General features: G+C 37.2%; 1 protein-coding gene across 5 annotated transcripts in view; it reads left to right on the top strand.

Moving 5' to 3' along the window:
- The window catches only part of LOC149085044 (uncharacterized), a 123,895-nt gene that overhangs the window by 29,686 nt on the left and 71,112 nt on the right, over positions 1-23,097 (top strand). The window contains exon 1 of one of the 5 annotated variants that reach the window (XM_089232812.1): positions 1,520-2,394. The exons of 3 other annotated variants lie outside the window; for them this stretch is intronic. In XM_089232812.1, coding sequence (XP_089088938.1) covers positions 1,533-2,394 — 862 coding nt within the window. In that variant the 5' untranslated portion in view covers positions 1,520-1,532. Of the gene's footprint in view, positions 1-1,519; positions 2,395-11,379; positions 12,508-23,097 lie in introns of those variants that run through there. One more of the 5 variants, XM_089232814.1, reaches the window with a different exon arrangement.

Genomic DNA, 23,097 nt, shown 5'->3' with positions numbered 1-23,097 from the left:
ATGTGTTGAAGTGTTCCTTTGGTGATTGTCCTGATCACAGCAGGAATGTTATTCTTCAAATTTTGTGATGTGTGAGTGTGAGGTTTGCTTGTGTACACTCTGGTATACACCCATCTTCAGAGAACGCTTTAACACCTCTCAGATGTGAAGCAGGGTGTCTCCGGTCCTTCAATGTTCAATGTGTACGCTTTGTTTTTTTTAGGAAACCCCCCCCCCATAAAAAGAAATCAAGGCATAGGAGGGTGTTCGGGGTTTATGTATCCTTGAACTTAGCACCGTATATGCCGCCACCTGTTCGTGCCATCCGCAAATTATGAGTGACGGATTAATGCAATTTTGTGGGGGGGGGGAGGTGATTGGTTGGAAGATGCAACAAACCGGTGGGGCGGGGGCTTGGGGATATGGAATACTCCCTAGCCTAGAGAAACAGGAGGTCCGGGGTCTTACCCGTGAAAATTTTGAAGAAATGTCTTCAAAAACTAACATTTTAAAGAGGTTTTGAGACTTAAAACTGATAACATATGTGTAAAAATGGAATTTATTTTAAAGTCCTATAAAACTTCAAAAATGCTATGTCTTATTCGTTGTTTTTTTTTTCAAGCTTTGTAAAAGATCTTTCATCAAACTTTTATAGTGTAGTCCCGGCCTCACACAAATAATCACTTTGAATTTCTTGAAATGCATAGTTTTTAAAATTTTTGCAAAACTGGTTTGTTAACATAGTGTGTGATCCGTTAACACGAAAACCACAAATTTTATAAGCCTTTCCTCAACATACTACTTCTATGCAAATTAAAAAATAAGACATTGAAATTAGCGTGCAATTTCTTTGCTCTGGGGGGGGGGGGGCTGTCTCCCACCCTGCCCTCCTTCAATGCAAATTATCCGACTATTCCACACTACAAAGTCGAAAAATTGATATGTCCTAATGTTTAGCGTTTACATGCATCAACTACGGAATCATTAGCAAATTCATTGGGCCGGTTCTATGAGTTTGACCCCCCGCAGTCTCCGGAAGGTTGAGGACCCTAGGTTAGGTGGTTAAAAATCAATTTTCACGGCCCCCCCCCCCTAATATTTTACGGCCCGCAATTCCGGCCCTGGTTGTTGACGAACTAATTCTCAGCCGGAGTTATTTTCACGGCGATGAACTCACACTTAACTGCCGTGGCGCTCGCTGGCTTTTTAGACGACATTTTATTTCAACTCAGACTGTTTTTTTATTGTTTGTTGTGTTTGCCGAGAAAGAGTTTAGTGTGCGTGATCTTCTCTTGGGAAGAGACTCCTCTCGGTTCCGTTTATCTTTTTAAGACGTTCCTTGATTGCTGACGATAAAAGACTCTCTCGGAAAAGAAAAGAAGAAAAAAAAAGGAAAACGTTTCTCTCTCTTTTTTATGCTTCTGCTTCTATGCAAATCATTGAACTCGAGAGTCATCGTGCTCCCCAAAAACAAAATATGGAAACCCGAAAAACAAAAACGTGCTTAAAGTCAATTGAACGATTTTGTTTCGTCGCGTGAAATAAGCAAAGAAATGTTTTGGGATTGTCGACGTATCGACGGTAAGGAATGCGTCCTTAATATTTCTACATCGAAATTTATTAACAATGTGACAAACGGTGCCGATTTCGAGCTTCTCGGCTGGTCTCGTTGCAGTGACGATAGCAATAGCATGTCTTCCGATGGACATCGTTCAATGAAGAGTTACCACCGATCGGATGACATTATCATCGTTGACGATGACAACGAGCCGCAAAATCAAAACCCTGTCAAACGCAAGCCCTACTGTAAGAGGTGTCGACTCCACGAGAAAAAGGCTTTGTCGCGAGATCATAAACGCTACTGCCCTTTTCAGTTTTGTGAGTGCATAAAGTGTCGAAAACTATTAGCGGAACAGAAAACGATGGCGCAAAAGGTTGCAGACAAGAGGGCTTTGGATCAAGACCGGAGAACAGGTCTTAAACCGATCTACTACGATTTCCAATCCAGACGATTGATTTTCGGTGCGCGAGCCAACGACAATGTACATCAAACACCTGAAAATGCACCCAGAAATGAATCTTACGTTAAACGTAAGCCTAATTGTAAAAGATGTCGACTCCACAACGAAACGTCTTCATTGCGAGATCATAAACGTTATTGCCCTTTTCAGTTTTGTACGTGCACGAAATGTCAAAATCTATTGGCCGAACAGAAAGAGATGGCAGATAAAGTTGCTGTCAGGAGAGGTTTAGAACAAGACAGGAGAACTGGCCTTAAACCGATGTACGATGAATCGATCCGTCTAGGATTCGTTAAAAATTACAGAAAAATGGAAATTCCACAGTTGGACGGAAAATACACCATTGTCAAGCCTTCTTTATTTTTATCTCCGGTAACGTTGGACACCACACATGGTATGTCCGTTTTATTTTGCATTAAGACCATAGGTAAGTCAATTTGATAGAAATAGATGATACAGTGGAACCCCTCGACAACGAACACCCTTGGGACCAGAAATTTTGTCCGCTAACGGATATTAACTGCGTTAATGAGCTTCAATGTATTTTATGTCCGTTATGTGAGGTTCCACTGTATCACGTGAAGACATTTTGGGAAAAAAGTGCCATTTTTTTTAAAACAAAATTATTAAAATTAAATCAAAAAATACAATGTCAAAAATTTATTTTAGTTTTAACCAGTCTTCTGGCAAATTAAATTCTCGGTGTGCTATTCGCGGTGCCCCTTTTCATGCAAATGCGTTCGCATTTCCCCCTTTTTTTCTTTTTTTGGAAGTTTGAAGTTGATAAAATATATTTTTTAATTAAATTCTTTCATGAATGCATTAAAACAGTTTATCATGTACTTTCCTGGTTTTTTTTTAAAAATTAATGAATAATAAAACAATCGAAAATTCTTAATTGTAAACAATGCCAGCACATGGTTTGTTCAAATGAATGCAGGAAATACTGTATATTTCTTGAAACACGCTTGTTCAACTCCATCTGCTCTCGAGCAAATCTGTGCTCAGATAGCAAAATGTAAGTCACTTTTTAAAAATTTCACGACGGCAAATTTGTAAACGTAATATTCTGCCAAAATGTGATACTGCGACTTATTACAATTTGCCTCCGTTGTTTCCTCATAAACTGAGAGAGAAAGACAAAATTTTGCTACCTTCTAAAATTTTGACGAACGAGACGCCGAAATGCGAACAACTGAATTCTTTGGGAAAAGTGACTTATATGAAACTTAACCATCTGATCACAGGAATAATGTAGAAGGATGCCTTAAAGAGATGGAAGCAGCTCTATGATGAATCATTCGTCATATCCACGTGATATAGACCGAAAATCAGCATAAAGTCATATGTCGTCGTAGCCAGAGAGATGACTGATTAAAAATAATAATTTTTAAATCTTTTAAGATAATATCGGAAAAATGAGCGAATAATCAGAGGTTGCGAATAGACAAGTCGGTAACATATTCGCGTAATGTAGTCGTCCCTAATCTGGGACTCCCCGAAGTACCGTGAGTTCTCAGTCGTTTTCTTCGTCAGAATCATTTTATAAACTAAATTGATTAAGGTATGCGTACTTTATGTACAGCTAAAGTTGGGGGAAAACAATGTGATAGGGTTCCAATCGTCTGAAGTAAAATTTAAGTCGAAGGCACTGATGAAAAAACAACGGGTCGTAGGATCTCGTCAATGTGAAACAATTGATACCAAACCAATTCTTTCACAATATGACTTCGTGCAGTGCTTTCTACCTCAACTCCGAGAATAATAATAATCAAAAAAACCTAGGAAGAGATGCTCCTTCTTTATTTATACCGTACCCGGACCATTCCATCACCCACCGAGGGACTATATTGCCCACTTTGGGAACATTGGTTTAGGCTTTTCTTTCCCAACTTTTCTGTTTTTTGAATTTAAATATCTGAATATTGCAATAAAACGTGGGAGTGTTTTTGTTTTTTAACATGAAGTTATAGAACGGGGGTGACCGTGTAAAAATTAAGATTGGTTTTAATTTTTGGACACTATTTTTACTCTTAAAACTGCCGCAGTGATTTCTAAACACACTTTGAGCATTTTTTTTTAAATTGGAACCATACCTGTTGATGAGCGGTTGATGGGGTAGAGGAAGCATTAGGACTTACAGGACACCCTGTATATTTCAAGCATTCTCTCTCCTACTATTAAAACGTGAGCAATAGCTGACTCCACCCAATCGCTGTTGATCGACGGGTTGGGGGGACACGTTTGACTGTGAAATAAAAACCCGTTATATATATTTACCTCTCTGGGGTCGTTATTGCCGAAATAAGAGGGTCTGAAGGAGACGAGATATCTCGTCATTACCGAAATAAAAAGCATCAAGTCAAAAGAGATCTCTCGTCATTGCCGCTGGGAGGGTAAAAATAAAATCTCAAATCTCGCGCACACCGAGAGACACCCAGGCTCTATCACACAGTGATTTTAGCACATTGTCCCATGGGAACTGGGGTGCTTCCGGAGATTTATTGAGTATTAAAATTACGTTGCCGGCCATCACTGGCAGCAGATACAAATTTTTGTACATGGGCAGGTGTAGTCGTGCATATTGCCAGTGAGTTCCAGCTAATATAATCAAATCAAAATGAAATGTGTTAAATTAACCCAATCGCATGTATAAAATCAGTAAAAATCAATAAAAATCAACTGTAAATCATTAAAAATCGGCAATAAATCAGCAGTAAATCAATAAATGAATTCCGAGTTCATATGGTCGCAACAGGTACAGTTCTTGATAATAAATGTACTAATATTCTCACACACACATTATCTCATAAAAAGATTTACCCAAATAAAGAATGAGTGAGGATTTGGTCGCTCAGAGAGATGACACCTTCTGCATCACTCAAAATGCGTTATAACACCATTTATTATACAGGGTGTCTTGTAAGTACTGATGCGGCCTGTACCTTATGAACCGTTCGTCGTCGAGGCATGATTTCAATTTAAAAAATGCTCAAAATGCGTTCAAAAATTACCCTGTACCAGTTTTGAGAGTGAAAATACAACAAGATGTTTAACAAAATGAAAAAAAAATCTACATTTTTATATGTTCCCCCTTGTCTTCTAACCTTCCAAAGTTGTTGCCCTGTAACAAAACCGCGGAAAAACACCGTTAAATGCGGGTAAAACAGTTTTTCCACATTTAACGCTGTTTTTTTTTTTTTCAAATTTTCTTCGTTTTTTTTTAATTCGAATATCTCAGTGAGTACTACACTTAGAAACGTGGATATTTTTTGTTGGCATCAGGAGAGACAGGGCAACAACTTTCTAATTGGTTTTTGAGCACACGGGGACTGCATAAAATGTTAATTCCTTCATTTCCTCAAGTGTACGACCCTTAAAATAAATTTTCAGATTTTAAGTAACTGCACGTCGTTCGAAAGCTTTTTGTAATTCAAAGTATGTTTGTAAAGTCAGCAGTTACAGAGATACCCCGTGTGCACACACTTTGGGACAGTCTGTATCACTCTTTTGGGTATTCATATGCTTTGCATACGCTCTAGGTCCCTGACTGATCTGATTACTCGCTCTGTAGGTCACTCTTTTGCTCACTCACGGACCTACTCCCCAGCTGTCTGTGCAGAGGTGGATTTATTGAGGCCTTTGCAAATTCCACCCCCCCCCTTTTTCCCATTCTACTAATTTTCTTGGCCACTCATTCCTCAAATTTGCCGCCCTGGGCTATAGTCCGCTAAGCCCCCCTATAAATACACCACTGACCACCAACCGTAAAGAGCGAATTAGATTATTCGCTCTTTACGGCTTATCTAAAGCTCGAGGGACTAGTATTTCTGATGTGAGACTAGTTGTATTTTCGTGATGTGTCCCATTTCTGAATGAACCGTGATAGATAAGGACCAGCGGGCGAGACATCGGTAGAGTCTCATTTTCTACTATCACATACCAGTCTGATCGACAAAAGCGGAATAATTGTGTTGGTTGCTACGGGCTGCTTCTGAAAGGGCTCTCCTCACTTTGAAATGACATAACTTGGAAACAGCAGCGATAGATAGAAAAGTGGTAGTTTAACGGGCAAGCCTGGAATTTTAAACTTGCCGGTTTGCAAAATTAATTTCAATTAGCAGATGGCGCTACAGTGAAAAATCTTCATGACCTCTTTCTGTAGGGCCATTTGAGTCATTGTTTTCGGTGGGAGTCCTTAAATGCTCTGTATCAGATTGAACTATTCATCTGTGAGACATACGCATGAAAGTGGCTTTAAACTCCACTTTTGACTAGGCAAGCCGGCCATTCTGAATCCACTGCAATGTGATTTCAACCATGTTTGCAAAGGACAATATCACCAGCTGTTTAAAGATTTGTGGCGCCATCTATTAGCCAAAGTTGTAAATAATTTAACAAACCGGCGTATTCGAAATTCCGGTCTTCTGGTCATTCAACCACTTGCCTGATGGGTTTCTAATATTTTTCTGCACAGAAAATATCCGTTTTTTTTTTTATTCTATTCATGTCTATGACTAGGAATAATAGACAATTACAGAAAATCCTACTAAATTTTTTAATTCAAAAATCTTAAAATTTTGATTCATTTACTTTTTTTTTTTAATTAATTATTTTTTGAAAAGCTCTTATTGAATGTTTTTGCATGTAATATAAATAATCGAGTTTTTAGATAGATACATAATTTAGTTCAGTTGCATAATCTATGTAATTAGATTACAAGAGAGATTATCCATCTATATATCGCTGTTGTATGAAGCCATATCGTTTGCGCAGATTTAGTTAAATGTTTACTTTTCGTTAGCGCCCTCTAGGGGCAAAGATTACCATGCCCGTGCTAGACACTGGCAAGTCAATTTCGGGAAGCTCATTTGATCATTTTTGTCGCACCACGGTCATTTTCTGCACACGAGGGCTAATTAGACCGCGACCTACAATTTATTGCCCTAACCCCTCGATGTGGAACTCCCTGCGGTAGCAATTATTTCGGCGGTCATGTCGGCGGTCATCAGTTTCGGGAAGAAGCGGATCATCAACCGTCCGTCGTAGAGGTACGATTCCAATTTAAAAAATGCTCAGAAGGAGTTCAAAAAATTACCCTGTACCAGATTTGAGAGTGAAAATACAGTGTGTCAAAAAATCTAAATTTTAAATGGTCTTCCCTGTCCTCTAACTTCCAGTTAGATAGTTGTTGCCCTGTATCTCCTGAGACCACCAGAGAAAAAAATTCTAAGTCAAATTCCAAATATTAAAAATTCTAATTCTAAAAAGTTTCTAGGTGCAATATTCGCCAAGATATTTGAATTAAAAAATAGGAGGAAAGTTATGAAAGAACAGCAAAAACTAACGGACAACGTTTCTTTCCCTTATTTATGCTGTCCTTTTCCAACTTTTTTCCGATTTTTAAATTCGAATAGCTCAGTGAATATTGCACTTGGAAACTTGGAATTTTTTGTTGTCCTCAGGGGAGACAAGGCAACAACTTTCTATCTGGAAGTTAGAGGACCGAACTAACTCGCATTATTGTGAGGCCCCCGGACCATGCCCGGGTGGGCCCATGCGTTAAGACGACACTGTCTAAGGGTTGGCCCACGGGTTAAAATCAAGTGAAAGCGTAGGTCATTGTTGGAGATTAACGAGGCCAGAGATCTGTAAAAAAAAGTATAAATGTGATAATATAGAACAGCTTTAATTAATCGAAGGTAATTTTTTAACGTGTGGTCCGTGGGCCATAGGTGGTCCTCGTTGCTGACAAAAGTGGTCCGCTGGCAGGCTTAATAATTTACTTCCAAATATCAATTATAAAATTGTTCAATTGGTGTAATTATACTAGTAATATCCTTATGGGTTCAGATTAAAAAATGACAGCTTCATACTTGGTACCACCATATCTCATCGAGGATAATTCAGCAAATTGCGACCCTAAATACGAGGTAGCAGTAATTTTAGCCGAAAAAAAATGAAATTTACAAAAAATTTGCTAATTATTCCAAAAATTGCTGAAATAAAGGGCTGCTGCAAAACGCAGTAAACAAAGATATGCGTTTTTCTTTCCCCGAGAAATACTTGTCATGTCTCCGTGACCATATTGTATTAAGTAAAATAAGGGTCTTAAACATGGCAAAATATTTCAGTTGCCGCCAATATCAACAACTGTTGCTAAAATTGCTGAAAAATTACAAATTCTTAAGAAATGTAGAACTGATGGAAATCGCTACGAATCGAAATGTAGCCATAATTATCTCATTTGAGTTATTATAAAAATTATCATTCACGAGTTTAATTCAAATTCAAATAATCTTCGTTGAAAAAAACGGGACAAATGTATAAAATAATAGTGGGAACTGCGTTTGAAATCTGGCTGTTCCGGCTGTCCCGTAAAATACGGGACACCATTTTGTAAGTTTGTGGCCCGTCAAATTGTTTCATACATTTTACTGGTCCCTGCATTCAGAACGGTTGAAAAACGCTGATATAGACGATAAGATACTCGATTTGCACTTTTGGCATCACGAGCCCATACATTCATGACCCCCAACAGGGCCCGAAGACGATTCTCATCATTTCCTTGTTAATCACAAAATAAATTACCTATAGTACAGCTCATGAAGAATCTAATCGGGGTCTCGTCAAGTATCCAAGCCTTGAGGGCCATGCATACAGTGCAATTTTTCTGAAGATAGATGCTGCAACAGTATGCAACAGACGAGGCTGCACGGATAAAGCACCCCAGGTCGATAGCTACAAGCCGAGAAGAGTAGACGGGGTCCAGGACCTGGCCTGGGCTCACTAGAGCCTCTAAGCGCGAGGGGAGATGTGGCCCAGCACCTGGGCTGGCCACAGCGATACGAAGGGCTCACCCGAGCCACCAAGCAGAGAAGAGTAGACGCGGTCCAGGAACTGCCCTGGGGCCACGGTACACAACAAAGGGCTCACTAGAGCTTCACGGACTAAAAAAAAACTTGGTTTTTTTTCGTTTTTCTCTAATTGCTATTGCGAATTTTTACTAAAATGTGTTTTGAGGTTTATTAGGTTTATAATTGCCGGTTTAAGATACGGTGCCAATATCTTATGTACCTCACAACTGATACAAAATTCTAGTCCATACACGCTCAATCCGTAACCCGTAAGCCAAATACAAAGGCCACAACAGGCAAAATACCTATTGAGGGGGCTGAAAAAAAGATGCCCGAAAACAAATATACACTAAAATAAAACTAATACAAACAAATGATTGTTGATAAAATGAAATACACTTGTCATACAAAGGTGTATTTACAGTGAGGCTTGGCGGGCTTTAGCCCAAGGCGGCAAGTTCGGAGGGGAGGCAAATTTGAGGAAGGACTGGTCAAGAAAATGAGAGAAAAATGAGAGAAGAGCAGCAAAATTTCTGTAATAGCCCACAGGCGGTAAAACCATCAATACGCGTCTGCCGATGGACTTGGTCAGTGAGTGACAAAATCAGTGGCCTACAGAGTTTGCAATCACGTGAGTGACCAAAAGAAGAACCTAGAGAATGTTTGAGCATGGGAGTGACCTAGAAAGCTGGGGAACCGATCAGCGAGTGCCGAAAGAGTGACCTAGAGAGTGAGATACCGTGTTGGTGAGCGACCAAAAGAGCGATTTACAGCAGTAATTCTCAACCTTTAGAATCTCGCGGCCTGGTTGAATGCTATTTTGAGTGGAAGGCTTGTGAACAAAACACGACTAATGAGAAGTAAATTTGGAAAAATGAAACGAATTAATTACTCACGACCCGGTTTCACTGATGCCAGGGACTGGCGATTTAGAGTATAAAGGCATGCGAATGATCACCCGAGTGACCTAGAGAGCAAAGGAACAAGTCAGTGAGTGACGAAGAAATTTTGTGCAAGAATGTGACCGTAAGCAATATTTGTGAGAAAGAAAATAAAATTATATAAATGAAAATTCTTAGTAGAAAATAATCTATGTTTGGGGGGCCCTGTGTCTAGGCTCCGTTGATCCACCCATCGGGACGTCGCCGCTGATCCTAGTTATTATTTGGTATTTTATTATGTAATTTAATCCCAAACTTCCCCTGCCCCACCTCGCTATGGCGTTGAAGGTTTTAGATATCTTTAATATTTAGTATTTTTCCGAATTTGCCAGAAAATGCATTAAAAACCACCATGCGTGCATGGTAAAATAGCGTGGCATCCATGTAATTGAATAAAAAGCAATTCAAAATAAAGGAAACTATTCAGTTCATGAAATGAAACAAAATTTTGAGATTTTGTCGACTCAATCTTATTCAAAAAATTTAAATTTAATTCATTCCAAAAAATTTCCTTTTAATATGTTTTCCACCATATTAGAAGGTACGAGACCCTTTAAGCGGCACAGCAGAAATTGTCAAAGCCCCCTTCAAAATGCCATATTTTTTAATGAAGTAGGCTTTCTTCTGATTTTCATCAAGTGCAAAATAAGGGGGAATATAGCGAAAAAGTCTTCCATATTGAGAAACCAACTTCACAAAAAATCTGGGCTTGTGAGCTAAAATAAGAGGCTTTTAAAGGAGGCGAGATATCTCGTCAATGCCGCTCAAAGGGCCAAGACGGGTCCTTAAGAGAAAAAATATGTTTAGAAGTAAAAATGAAGGGGGCTGCTAGCCAAAAAAAAAAAAAGAGGTCAAGGAAACTAACCTAAACTATCAATTATATTTCGATTATGATATTTTTCTAGCATCGACAAATTAGCCATTGTCTGGTCATTTCATTCTTTTTATGAAATTCGTCAGAAAATTGAGTCACTACAACATCAGACTTGTTCTCGCGTCAGAAATTGATCGATGCTCGCTAAATTATTGCATCAATCTAAAATACGCAATTGTTATAAAAATTAGAGCAATTTTTCTTCCCCGAATCGGAAAATTTTTTGGCGCGTTGAATTATTTTTCGTCAAGGAAAATAAATTATAATACAGAAAACCCATATTTTTTTGATCGTTTCGATGTCGGAGAAGCGAAAACTCGTAATGTTTTTTTTTTTGGTTAGTTAATCTTTGGATCGGTTTGACTGAATAATGACTGACGTCCGTCAGTGAAGTCCGCCCACAAAAAAAAATCTCGTAAAATTCATTGCTCTACATTTTCTTTGTGCGTGCATAAGATTCAAGATCTGATTCACCACATCGGCTTCTGTCTAAATTACTGAGTAGAGGCGAGTGTTTGTTATTCGACGAAAGAGAGAATAAATTATATCTATATTCGAAGATTGATTATCTGCGGCTGAGTTTGTTTAGTTCAAGCTGATGTTCGCGCACGTGCAATCGCCCCGACCGACGTCAGATAAGCCACCTCAGCGAAGAGGTGAAAAACAAATAGAATGAGTGTTTTTACATGTGTGTGTGCGCTACAATCACAGAAGAGAACAAAATCTGATCTGGCGTGCATAATAACGCGGACAATATCCCTTCGCGTCGAATAACGTTTGTGTGTTTCTTCTCCGCGAATCCCTTTTTTATTTTGGCGATTGGTGAGTGCGTGAGTGAAGTTGTGAGAGAGAGAGAGAGAAGATGGCGTATTCGCAGTTGCGTCGACGCAACGCACCGGTGCTTTAACGTCACGTGGTAGCCGGTTTCGGGCTCGTCGTTGCAGCAGCCGTCGGAGAGAGAGCGGCTTTCCTGGCCGTCTGTGTGTGTTTGGTTCGCGGTGCGTATGCGTGTGTTGTGAGTGATCTTATGAAGAGAACAAGGCGAAAAGACTGTTATGACGACGACGATGAAGACGACGACGATGACGTCGATGAATCTCCAGCGGCGACCAAGAAATCGTCGACCGCCCGCGTTCTCTCCGATACACGAGGTGCATCAAAAGAATCTTCGGCGATGTCCAGTGTGTACGCCGGCGATTGCGACAGCGGTGACAGTAGCGGGGGCAGCAGCGCGTATCATCATCCCCACCTCCCTCGTCAAACTTTCGGTAAGATGCCGAATTCGGATTCTCTGATGAATTATATCCGCGGCAGCGGAGGGGACTTGGATTTTTACCAGAGATATTTCTCTTTTAATAAGAAATCGGCGTTCGGCCCGGCGAGTGTCGGCGGTGCTATCGGGAGACCTGGGGCCAGAGTCGGTGGTCATGTCGTCAACGTCGGCCACATGCCGCATCAGATCAATGACAGTGGTTACTCCTCGAACAGCTCGCGGTCTACAGCGACTGGTAACGGCGGGACCCGTAATCCCAAGTGCGCCAGATGCAAGAACCATGGAGAGACGAACGATCTCAAAGGCCATAAGCGTTACTGCCGTTATATGTTTTGTGAATGTGAGTTTTGTCTAGTCGTTGCCGAAAGACAGCGAGTGACGGCGTTGCAGGTTGCTGTTCGAAGAGCCCAAGCTCAAGACAAAAAAACTGGATGTACACCTCTTAATGACACTTCTCTACTCGGTTTACGCCTCAGAAATCGAATCACCCGCTCAGGTGCTGCATCTGCTGTACTTCCGCAAAACAATCCGTTATCGCCGGTGGAAATCGCCTCCAAAAACCGTATGTTAACTCTAATAATTTTTTTATCTCTATATTAGAAATCAATAATATCGAAATATTGTTTTCAATTTGAACTTATCGGAGAAACATTTGCATAATATCTTTGTTATCTGACTTTTAGATATCGCTCGTGCAAAGGTTTTAATTTTCCACAAATAATGCTTAATGGTATTGTCTTTACATGAAACTAAAATTCAGACAACTTGCCATATATACGTCAGATAATGTCTTTGCGAGTTTGGGACACCGGAAAGGAGGGGGCTAAATATTTTTTGTGGTACCCAATAACTATAAAAATATGTCTGCAGTATTGAAACACCGGAAGAAATTATTAATAATAAAATAGAATGTTGACGTAAAAAAGAAAGATAAATTTAAAAGTTAATAGAAATTTTCAATGGTTTTTTGGGTCAACTAGTTGTTTCTTGGTCATATGGCCACTGAGAGCAGCGATGGACGTACACAGATTCTTGATGTAGATTGAATAATTATGATAATTTTTTTCCTTGGTAATATACATTTGCGGCCAAATTGTTAATTAATGCACAAATGTTCTCTCATCTTTCTAAATTCCAGTCAAAACAACCCTTATTTTGCTTGAAATGACCTCTACCCGGAGTAAAAAGTTATTCAGAAACACCATGGTCATCATATTTAGCTATTCTTCAGCCGCAATTTTGACCATACTATTTGAATTTCAGTCGTTCTTAACTGATTGCGAAAAACATGTCTGCTGTATATATTGCTCAATCCTCGTATCGTCAAAGTAGAAACGTACATGTTACTTAAAATTAAATTACATTTTTAAATCACAAAATCGATCAATCTTTCGAAGTCTAAGCTGGTCCGTAGAAAGGAAAATCCGGCTTCTTTTCCTTGTAGATAGAGTAGTTTCAATGGTTTTTTTCTTTTCCGTGGAGGCAGTTGTAGAAAAACACTTAACCAGTTTCATTCAACCAGTTAATGTTAAAATCATAGCCTACGTAAAAAGACTTTATGCATAATACACGGATATCTGATTGGTATGTTCGAAGCGTCTGTCTCAGCCCACATAGTCTTGGATTGTGTTTTGTCTTAGAATAGAAAAGAAGCTTTGATTTTTTTTTTTTTTCCTGACTTCGTGAGTGAGAAAGAACCGTTATTGCATCAAAAATGTGCATCCAAAAAATACAGTAAAATCGAGGGAAATTTTCCAAAAGAAACAAACCACACCGAACGAGAGTAACATTATCCAAACCAGAAAACGGGGCTTAAAATAAGTTTTATTTTTTCCTTCTAAACTAGAATAGTTGAGTGTTTGTTATGTCTTATCGCATGTTCCTTGTTCCTTGTCATCCAGACTGTGAAATAGTTTGTGTATTTTACTACCAACTTATTCCCGGAACCAAATTTAGTAGCGCGAATATCCATCCAAGATCTCCATCTTGAAGATATCAGTCGTATTTTTGTGCTTGTTTCTCCGCAGAAAGTTCTTTTTTGAAGTCGTTTTCGGAATCTAATACACAGGGTTAGCATAAATGAGTGGCCGGATTTTAAAAATTTACATTTTCAAAACTATTACACATAATTTTTATTATGTGTGATAGTATAATCAGTGATACATGAAAATAAAGATCATTCCAAATTTTTTTCTCAGTTATAACTGTTTCATTATAATCGTTACATGAGAAACATAGAATCTGTAATCAAGTTCATATCATACATTTTGCAGTTTTACACTGTCAATAGTTCTTAATGCAGCACTCTGATGCGTTCTTTGTTTATAAACCCCATTGCCGAAAATACTCAATGAACTTAAAAAAGCGCGTCAGAACCTTTTAACAGTTGAAATAATGAAAGAATATTAACAACCATTGACATGTAAAACTGCAAAATGTATGAACTTGGTTTACAGATTCGAGGTTCGTCATGTTACGAAAAGTTTATATACCAAACATTTGTAACTGAAAAAAAAATTTGGAATATTCTTCTTTATGTTTATGCATCGCTGATTATATTATGTGCAATAGTTTTAAATATATTAATTTTTAGATTCCGGTCATTAATTTACGCTAACCCTGTATAATTAATCGATATCTTTAGATCAACGGGTCTGAACTTATGGTCCGCGGACAAGAGGTGGTCCGTGTCTATGTTACAGGCTGTCCGCCAGTAGACTTATTCTCATTGAATGAAAATGTATTCAATTGTGAAACTGATATTAGTAATATCCTCTTGGGTTCGATTTAAAAACTAGACCTTTATACTTTGAGTGACCATATTTCATCACGAAATGTACGGAAAATTGCTATTCTAAATACGGAACATCGCTAATTGCCAACAAAACAGGCAATTCTCAATAAAATCGCTAATTATTACTGAAATTACGGGCTATTGCAAATCGAAGTGAAAGATGTGATCACCAGGTTTTGAATTTTTTTCGTGAAATATATACATTTCACTGAGGAAAAATACGGAAAATTAGGGTCTAGAAATACGGCAAGAGGACGTACGGACATCGCCAATCGCCGACAAAAACATTGCTATAAGTCGGTAAAAATCACAAATTATTTCTGAAAAATTACCAATGCGAGGTAATTGGAGGGAACTACTAAAACAAACTTCGTTAAAAAACCGAGACAATTATATAAAGAAAAAGTCGGTCCACCCAAAATACAGGAATGTCCTGTAAAATACGGGTATTATAGTCACACTTCTCATAGAGGTCTGTCGACATGCTCTAGACATTTTACTGGTCCTTGGGACCAATAAAATGTCTGGTAAATATCCTATAAAAGTTTGAGAAACACTGCTTTAGATGATTAACAAAACCTTCTGAGTGCCTTTTTTTTTCACGATCTAAGATCTTAATCTGAATTTTTTAAGACTTCTTGACCACTGTCAGGAAATCGATAAGAATTATCTAAAGCTTTTGTTATTTTGAAACATCGCTCTTCCGGCGGCGTTTCGACGATATCGTTGAGAGAGTGTCTGTTCCCTAAAAATAACTGGAATGGATAAATTAAAATCTTGGTCTGAACACGTGGTAGATATCCGCCATTTGTTTTTCGTGTGGAGCAGATAATTTTGTTGCACTACCGTCATTTCATGCTAATTAGAAACGAGACGTGATGAGGCGAAAATAAACTCCGAAAGGCTTGTGCTTCTTACGAAGAAAGTTAGTGCTTTAATCACTGTTCTTCAAAGATATCGAAGAGAAATAATTACTTGAAAAATTAATTACTTGAATTTGAGAATAATTGCTTGTGAAATTGAATTAACGAACTAAAGTTTGAGAATCGTGATATTATTTGAAGATTAGGTACAGGGTGTCCCAAAAATGACTCCCTGATTTTGAAATGAAATAACTCGTGAACAGAGTGATCGATAGAGGAATAAAACAAGTGGTATGTTTTTATTCTGAAATCCGTAAAAATCTGATGCAGAAGTTTCAAAGTTAGTTACTAATATTGCTGACAGAGGGCACCGTATGCTGTAATCGCAGTTTGAAGTCCGAGAAATAAGCTATGAACTTCCCTTCGCAAGCAGTCGTTGCAATCACATCACAATAGATTATATAAAACGTGTACATCTCGCCGCACGGAGATGACCCAAACGATCATTATTGAACGGTATGTTGCGGTTTTGGAACAGTTTGTCTCCTGGGTTGGAGGATCAACGAGGCACTTCGTGGTTCATGAAAAATGGGGCCCAACCACAACAGGTTTTGCCTTTCTTGAGGAACGCTTCGGCAATAGAGTCATTGCATTGAACTATTCCACATTTACTTGAGCAGACATGGATTGGTCTCCATGCTCACCCGATCTTACCCCCTAGGACTATTTTCTGTTGGACAAATTGAAGAAGACTGCTTTCCGTAACGATCCTATAACACTGGGTGTGCTTCAAAATTTGATTTGTGAAGCTTGTGCATTCATTTTCGTTGAGGCACTGCAGAGAGTGACTGAAAATTCCATTCTTCGTTTGTGCGCTCTCTGTGCAGTGAAAGGCGCACATTTTTGAATCTATTGTCAAGTGGTTGCAACGAATGCTTGTAAAGAACAGTTTATAGCCTATTTCTGGGATCCCAAACTGCGATTAAACCATACAGCGCCCCGTCGACAATATTTTAACTAATTTTGATACGTCTGTATCATATTTTTACGGCTTTCAGAATAAACATGCCGTTTGTTTCATTCTTCCATCGATCACCGTTTCTGAGTTATTTCATGTTAAAATCAGGGAGTCCTTTTTGGGAACCCTTTATGAGCCCAATACCAAAGTATCTGCGTTCATTGGCAATATTCTTTATTGAATATTACGGTCATTTCACGTATGCTCTTACTCTAAGCGTGTTTCAATATTTTGCAAGTGCTTCTCAATATATTCTTTAGTATTCTTACCGAAGACACGGTCCAATGTCCCCTTCGGTTATGATATAGCTGCTCATAATATTTTCACTCTATTTCCATTTTATTCTGAAACACATCAAATGGATCCCCACTGTTCAAGGACCACTTTTTGGAAATCAAACCACTGGTCATATTCCTACCTATAATCTACATATTATCCATAAAAAAGCATTTTCATTTCTTAGTGCGATTCTAGGCCGCTGCGCATCATCTACCAATTATTTCTTCCAAAGTTAGAATAAATGCAAGTACTTTTTTGAAAATAATCCACAAAAATATATTTCTTAAACCACAAGAAGGCTTACAAGAGCAAATTGAAGGATTGACATTTTTTTAAACGTGGCACTCCAGTGGCGTAAGCAAGAAGTGGCAGAAGCGGCCCGTGTCTTCCGTCAAGAGGATCAAAAATGAAAAATATTATTGGATATTTTGGAAAATAATTAGAATATTATACCTTTTCATATGCTATCTTAATTTCTGTTGATTTAGAAGGCTATTAGAAAGTTAGTAACCCAAACTTTATCTGGAAGACATTTCCTTGCGCTCCCAAAACACCGTACGCACCTGAAAGAAGCCCCTCAAGATTCCTTAAAATTTCATTAGTGGTGATATAGGCTTAAGCAGGATTTTCTCAGGAGGTGGGGGTTTAATCATTTTTCTTCTGAATGGGGAACGGGGGCTTTACGTTTTTGTCCGGCAAAATAATCTCAGCTCGGTGGGGGCATTGCGTACACCGATAGGTGTACTAGGCCACTATCAGAATACTTTACCCAAAAATCAGACCTTATTGTGTGTATATGCTACGCTAAATATGATAAATCAGTTATTATATATAATAACCGGTTATTATGCATACTTACCAATTCTCTTGGTAATTTTGATAAATTTATCACTTTCACTGGCGAATGTGCACAATGCCCAAGCGTCGATGGTAAATTTGATAAATAGCCTACATGAAATTTATCGCCTTTATGATTATGCATAATACCTTAGTGTAATTGGCGAATTTGATAAACATGAAGAAATTCCAAATGAGTCTAGTATGTATGAACGCGGTCGAACCCCGATATAGTAACAAATTTTACGATCGTACTCCGATATAATGATACAACACGTATGAATTATCATGTATAGTGTATCGTATATTACGATTTATCGTGTTTACCAACGGAACGACGTTTGGGTACTATGCATAATCACCGGTAAAAGAGAGGAAAACTCATAAAACTTAACAAAATTCGCAGCGATTATGCATAGTAACCGGATTCGTCGCATTTACCGTAAAATATATTCAAATTAAAAGGTTAGTGTTGTTTTTATATTTTACGCAATATGTTAATGAACAGAAACATTCGCACATTCAACTCGTGAATTAAATGTCATTGCCGATTATTTGAGGAATTTTATTACTCAAATTTAAAAAAAAAAAGCTCGAAGACCTGGAGACCTATGTCCGAACCCGCAGGCAGACATTACAAACAACGCCAGACTGGAAGTAAAATAGTATGTTGCAAAGACTATTCAGGACCATATCGTAATATATACTACTGTCTGAGACGCTTTTAAAACATTGTCTTAAAAGAAAAAACAAACACACACATGATTTAATCTGAAAGATGAAGAAAGAAATATAGAATGTCTTTTTTTTTCCCCATATGTATATATATTACGTTGGTTCCGACCATTGTTTCTGTTGTATGCAAATCCGAAAATGTTTTTTGTTTCTTTTTTTCGGGTCTATAAATTCCAAAAAATGATGTCTTTCTTTCTTACGTTATTCTATTGCCGATTATCCAAAAAGAAAACTAAGCTATGCTGTAGTAGTCATTGTGCTTTTCGTCGACTGACTCGTGAAACTGAACTGCCCTTCCATTGTCATGCATAATAGTAAGAAAAGAAAGAAAGGGGTAGGCAAAACATGGAGATTATTTGTGCGGTTATTTACCCACGCGATGATCATGACCGAATCATTGACTTGATATAAAACAACCAGAAAAGAAAGAGATCCTTTCTTTACGGAATTGTATCGCTGCTGGAAATAAGACATTATCTATATTCATATTATTCGAATCGTATAAAAGAAAGTCTCAAACTGTAAAATATGGTAATCTTTACGTCCCGTAAATGGGATCAGTATTTTATACAGTCGAACTTGGTTAATTCGAAGTCCAAAGTCACTGGGGAAAAAGTTCGAATTAATCTATCCTGGATGCGTGTCATGACTGCAAATTGCAACCTAACCATCAACATTCGCATAGGATAATAATTGTATTAATATTAAGAAATTAATTAATTAATTAATTAAATTAAAATTAATTAATATTAATTGTTAAATATTAAAAATTTTATTATCAGTTTCAAAACTATTTCCCAAATTTTAATAATTTATAATTATAATTGATCTTAGCTGCTATATTATTCCGCTGTTCTGAAATCAGCATCACTGCAGAATTTCCCGGCCATGTTCAAAGCCTCCTTTACAGAAACACTTCGTGATCATCCGTTCTGAAACTGTTTCCCAAATCTTGCTTATTATTGTGCTATCAAGGAAATACACTTTCACTAACGTGTTACACAAAATTTGTACTTTCCATGCTCTTAATGACGGTGAAAAGATTCAGATCTGAAATTATATATTATTTATACCTTAATCTATAGGTTGGAAAGCGCAATCGGTATTAAGTGGTACCCAGTCTCGATGCGCTCCAGCTGAATAATGTCAAAATGGGCATTAAATTATGGAAGCATAGAGAAAAACAGAATTTTTCAAACTTTTATCAGTCTTTAAAAATTTGTTGTTTAACAACTTAATCGAGAAAAGCAAAGGCTTGCTTCTTGTAGAATTTTTCCTAACTAAATTTTCTCATACAAAAATCATGATTTTTTTCCCTCCAACTTCGAATTATCTAGAAAATTCGAATTAACCCTTCATATCCTGACGGTACTTCAAAGTACCAGGTTAGATAATTCGCTTTGAACTGATTGTTTTTCAAAAACATAGTTTTTTGTCTTCAATTAGAACTAAAATGACCTACCAAATAATTAACATAACTATTTATTATCTCATTACATTTATACTTTTCATTTATTATAATTTTCTTCTCATTCTATTTTTCACAATGTCGGATAAAAATGGTTAAACGAGAAAAATTTTAACATTAAATTAGATAGAAAACTTAAGGGGAGTTTATAAAGGTTCGAATTAACCAAGTTCTACTGTAGAAGGTATTTGAATAATTACTCGCGATCTCTGCGCGTTTGTTCAATCAATCAAATATTTAAATTTTGGAATTGAAAATCGCACCCGGTTTTTGTTTTCGACCGGAATACCACGGTAAGGAGTAAATACCAATCTAGATAGGAATCAAAAAGAAGCAGCAAACAAGGGAAAGTATCGTAATTCTCATATAAGGCCAATTGAAAATAATTAGAAGGCAAGGAGCAAGTAAATAAAAAAAATAACATCGAGGCTTGGCCTTGCAAATTGTCGATCCTTGAACAACGATATTCATCGAGAAATCTCCCGAGCTAAGCTCTGTTATAAGGCTATAATAATGATAATACATCTCGTTGCTCTGTAATTTGCCCGCGGCGGGTGCGGCAACAATGGAAAAGCGGCATAACAGGTTTCTCGATGAGAGAAATGGGAAGGACAATCTCTTTTCTCTCTCTCATTATCTAATAGCCCTGTTATGTTAGATAACCATTTTTTTTTTCTCCATTTCCATATATTATAGTGAAATTTAGCCTCAGATATTGTTTTTACCCGATGAATAAATAAATGAGATATTTACCCGAACGAGAGACAAGCTACTAGAAAAATGGATTATTATTTTATTATTTTTTTAAAGAAAGGTGTTATTATAGAAACGCCGATATGAATATCCGTGCTTTATGGTTATTAGTTATAATGCCAAAAAATAATAATTGTTTTTCCATACATGACGCGTCTGATCCAATGGAGCTTGGTACTAACGCGCAGCAACGTATTTATAATATTGTTTAGCGACCAGATGACTAACTCGTATCGATTTCCGCCTTCGGTCGTGGATGTCTGTCTGTGACTGTTCGGAATAATTCTTATACCGAGGGGTCGTTTCCGACGTAAAATAAAAGGTGCCTTTGACAAATAGGAAGCCTTTTAAAAGTATGGAAGTAGGAAACCTTTTTGAAAAGTGAGAAAAACTGAAACCTCTAGAATGAAAAATGGGAAGCCTATGTGCACAAATGAGAAAATAAAGTATATATATATATATATTAGTAGGAGAGAAAGATCTTGTAAACGCAGCTTCTGGGAATCACTATTAAGTGATGAGAATAATAACAGGAAAAATCAGTATTTTTATTTCCTAGGTCGAGAAAATTAGATCGGGACTCGCAGTTTGAAATTGGTTTCCTGAATGGCTTCTAGATTATATTAATTCAAACTTATTGAGTTGCCTATGTCAACCATTTTACTGCATGTTAGTTTTTTTTTTGCTAACGATGCAAGGGTACCTTGAGATCCGTCATGTATTGTATGGTTGAAATCATCAACTGCATCTCCGCACCAGAGGAACTTAATTTGGAAACATAATTTCACCAGGAGTGCTAAAAAAACACCTTTTTTAGCAGTAAGCTGAACTAGTTACTATAGTTCAATCTTTTCCGTAGCAGGAAATACTTGTATTTGGGCTTAGCGTTTCACGTCACAGATGAAACTCAGTAATGAAGTATGGTTCCTTTGGCTCTGACAATGCAGATATTATATTGAAAGTGGTAATAAGATTGGGATTTTTTTACCACTACATTACGAAAATTTAGAGTGCTACCGGAGTGCCTCGAGATCGGGAGATATTTCCGTTAAAATCACTTTTAAAAATAAAAAAATTTCAATATATGTGTTTCTAACAGATTGAAAAACAGTTTCACCTGAATTGTCCAAATTCAACCAAATCTTACCTTTTTAATTACTTGTCTCAATTTCTAAATTGAATGAATTACTTATACTTAGAGCCTACCTTCGTCTTCATACCTTCAGTTCCCATCATCTGATTTTCGAAAAACTGAATTTCTAGAAATATTCCTCTTATTCAGTTTCTATCATTTTATAAATTGAAATAAGTCGTAAATTTTGGACAAGGCAGCTCTCAGAAGTGCATATTAGTTCTTCATGCATTAAAATTTTTGGTTATTAAGAAAATTTGCAGTTATGAAGTCAGTTATCAATATCTATTTAAAAATTCATTACTATTACATTACGAATGATTTTTCTTGTGAGTGATTAATTTAAATCTTCACGACCAGGCAAAATTCTCTGTGCTATAATCACATTCAGAATGCAATCCGTAATGAAAAAACAGCGAAAAAAAAATATTTTATTGAAAGGCCATTCATCATATCATTTTGTAATAACTTTTCCAGATCAAACGGAGATTTTCAATCACCCGGATATACACATATTTAAGAATCAAACAAAGTATTGAGGTTCAGAGAGCATAAAGGCTAAGAGAATCTACGAGGTTTATTCTTCAAAGATTGCCTCATAAATTTCCACCGAGCAGTTACTTCACGGGTCAGCGTGATGAAAGATCGAACGAATTCTACTATAAAATAAAGGAATCTCAATCATTTACATATCATATGCATTGGTATATTTTCGTTGTTGACGCGCATCCATGACGTGACAGACGAGACGATACCACTCAATATCTACAGAATCATAATTTTTTGGATTACATCGTTTTCTGTAGCCGATATTCATCTATGGGAAAAAGAAAGATCGCGTATGTTCTTGTTTCGAATCTGTCATGCTCACTGATTTATATCGATTGTTTATTATAGAAATTCCGTTAGAAGAAACGAGATATATTTCGAGGTTTAATTTTCTTATATTAGTCAGATATTGAATTCTCAAGAGACGCTTTATGATCATTACAACGAGATGATTACTGTGACATTACAATCCTTTTTTTTTGTATGTACATATAATAATACTTCTGTTGGTAATGTTTTGTTGTTCGTATGTTATTTGTAAATGATGGATGAGAGCTTTGTTTTGTCGAACGGTTATCTTAAATGGTAATGAAAAAGAGAAATTTACGCTCTGAATACCACTTGTTTTCATCTTTGTCCGATTGTTGTACATAACCAGTTTCTTTTTTATTTCAATTCAGCGAAATGTTTAACAATGATTCACTTTCACAAAGTTACGGCTGAC

This window comes from Pholcus phalangioides, unplaced genomic scaffold, assembly GCF_987345545.1.
Source record: "Pholcus phalangioides strain wild (caught in Gottingen) unplaced genomic scaffold, Ppha-v1.0 ptg000007l_1, whole genome shotgun sequence".
In the NCBI taxonomy this organism is placed as follows: domain Eukaryota; kingdom Metazoa; phylum Arthropoda; class Arachnida; order Araneae; family Pholcidae; genus Pholcus; species Pholcus phalangioides.
Note: the sequence above shows the minus strand (reverse complement) of the source record. Positions and strands in the feature narration are given on the sequence as shown.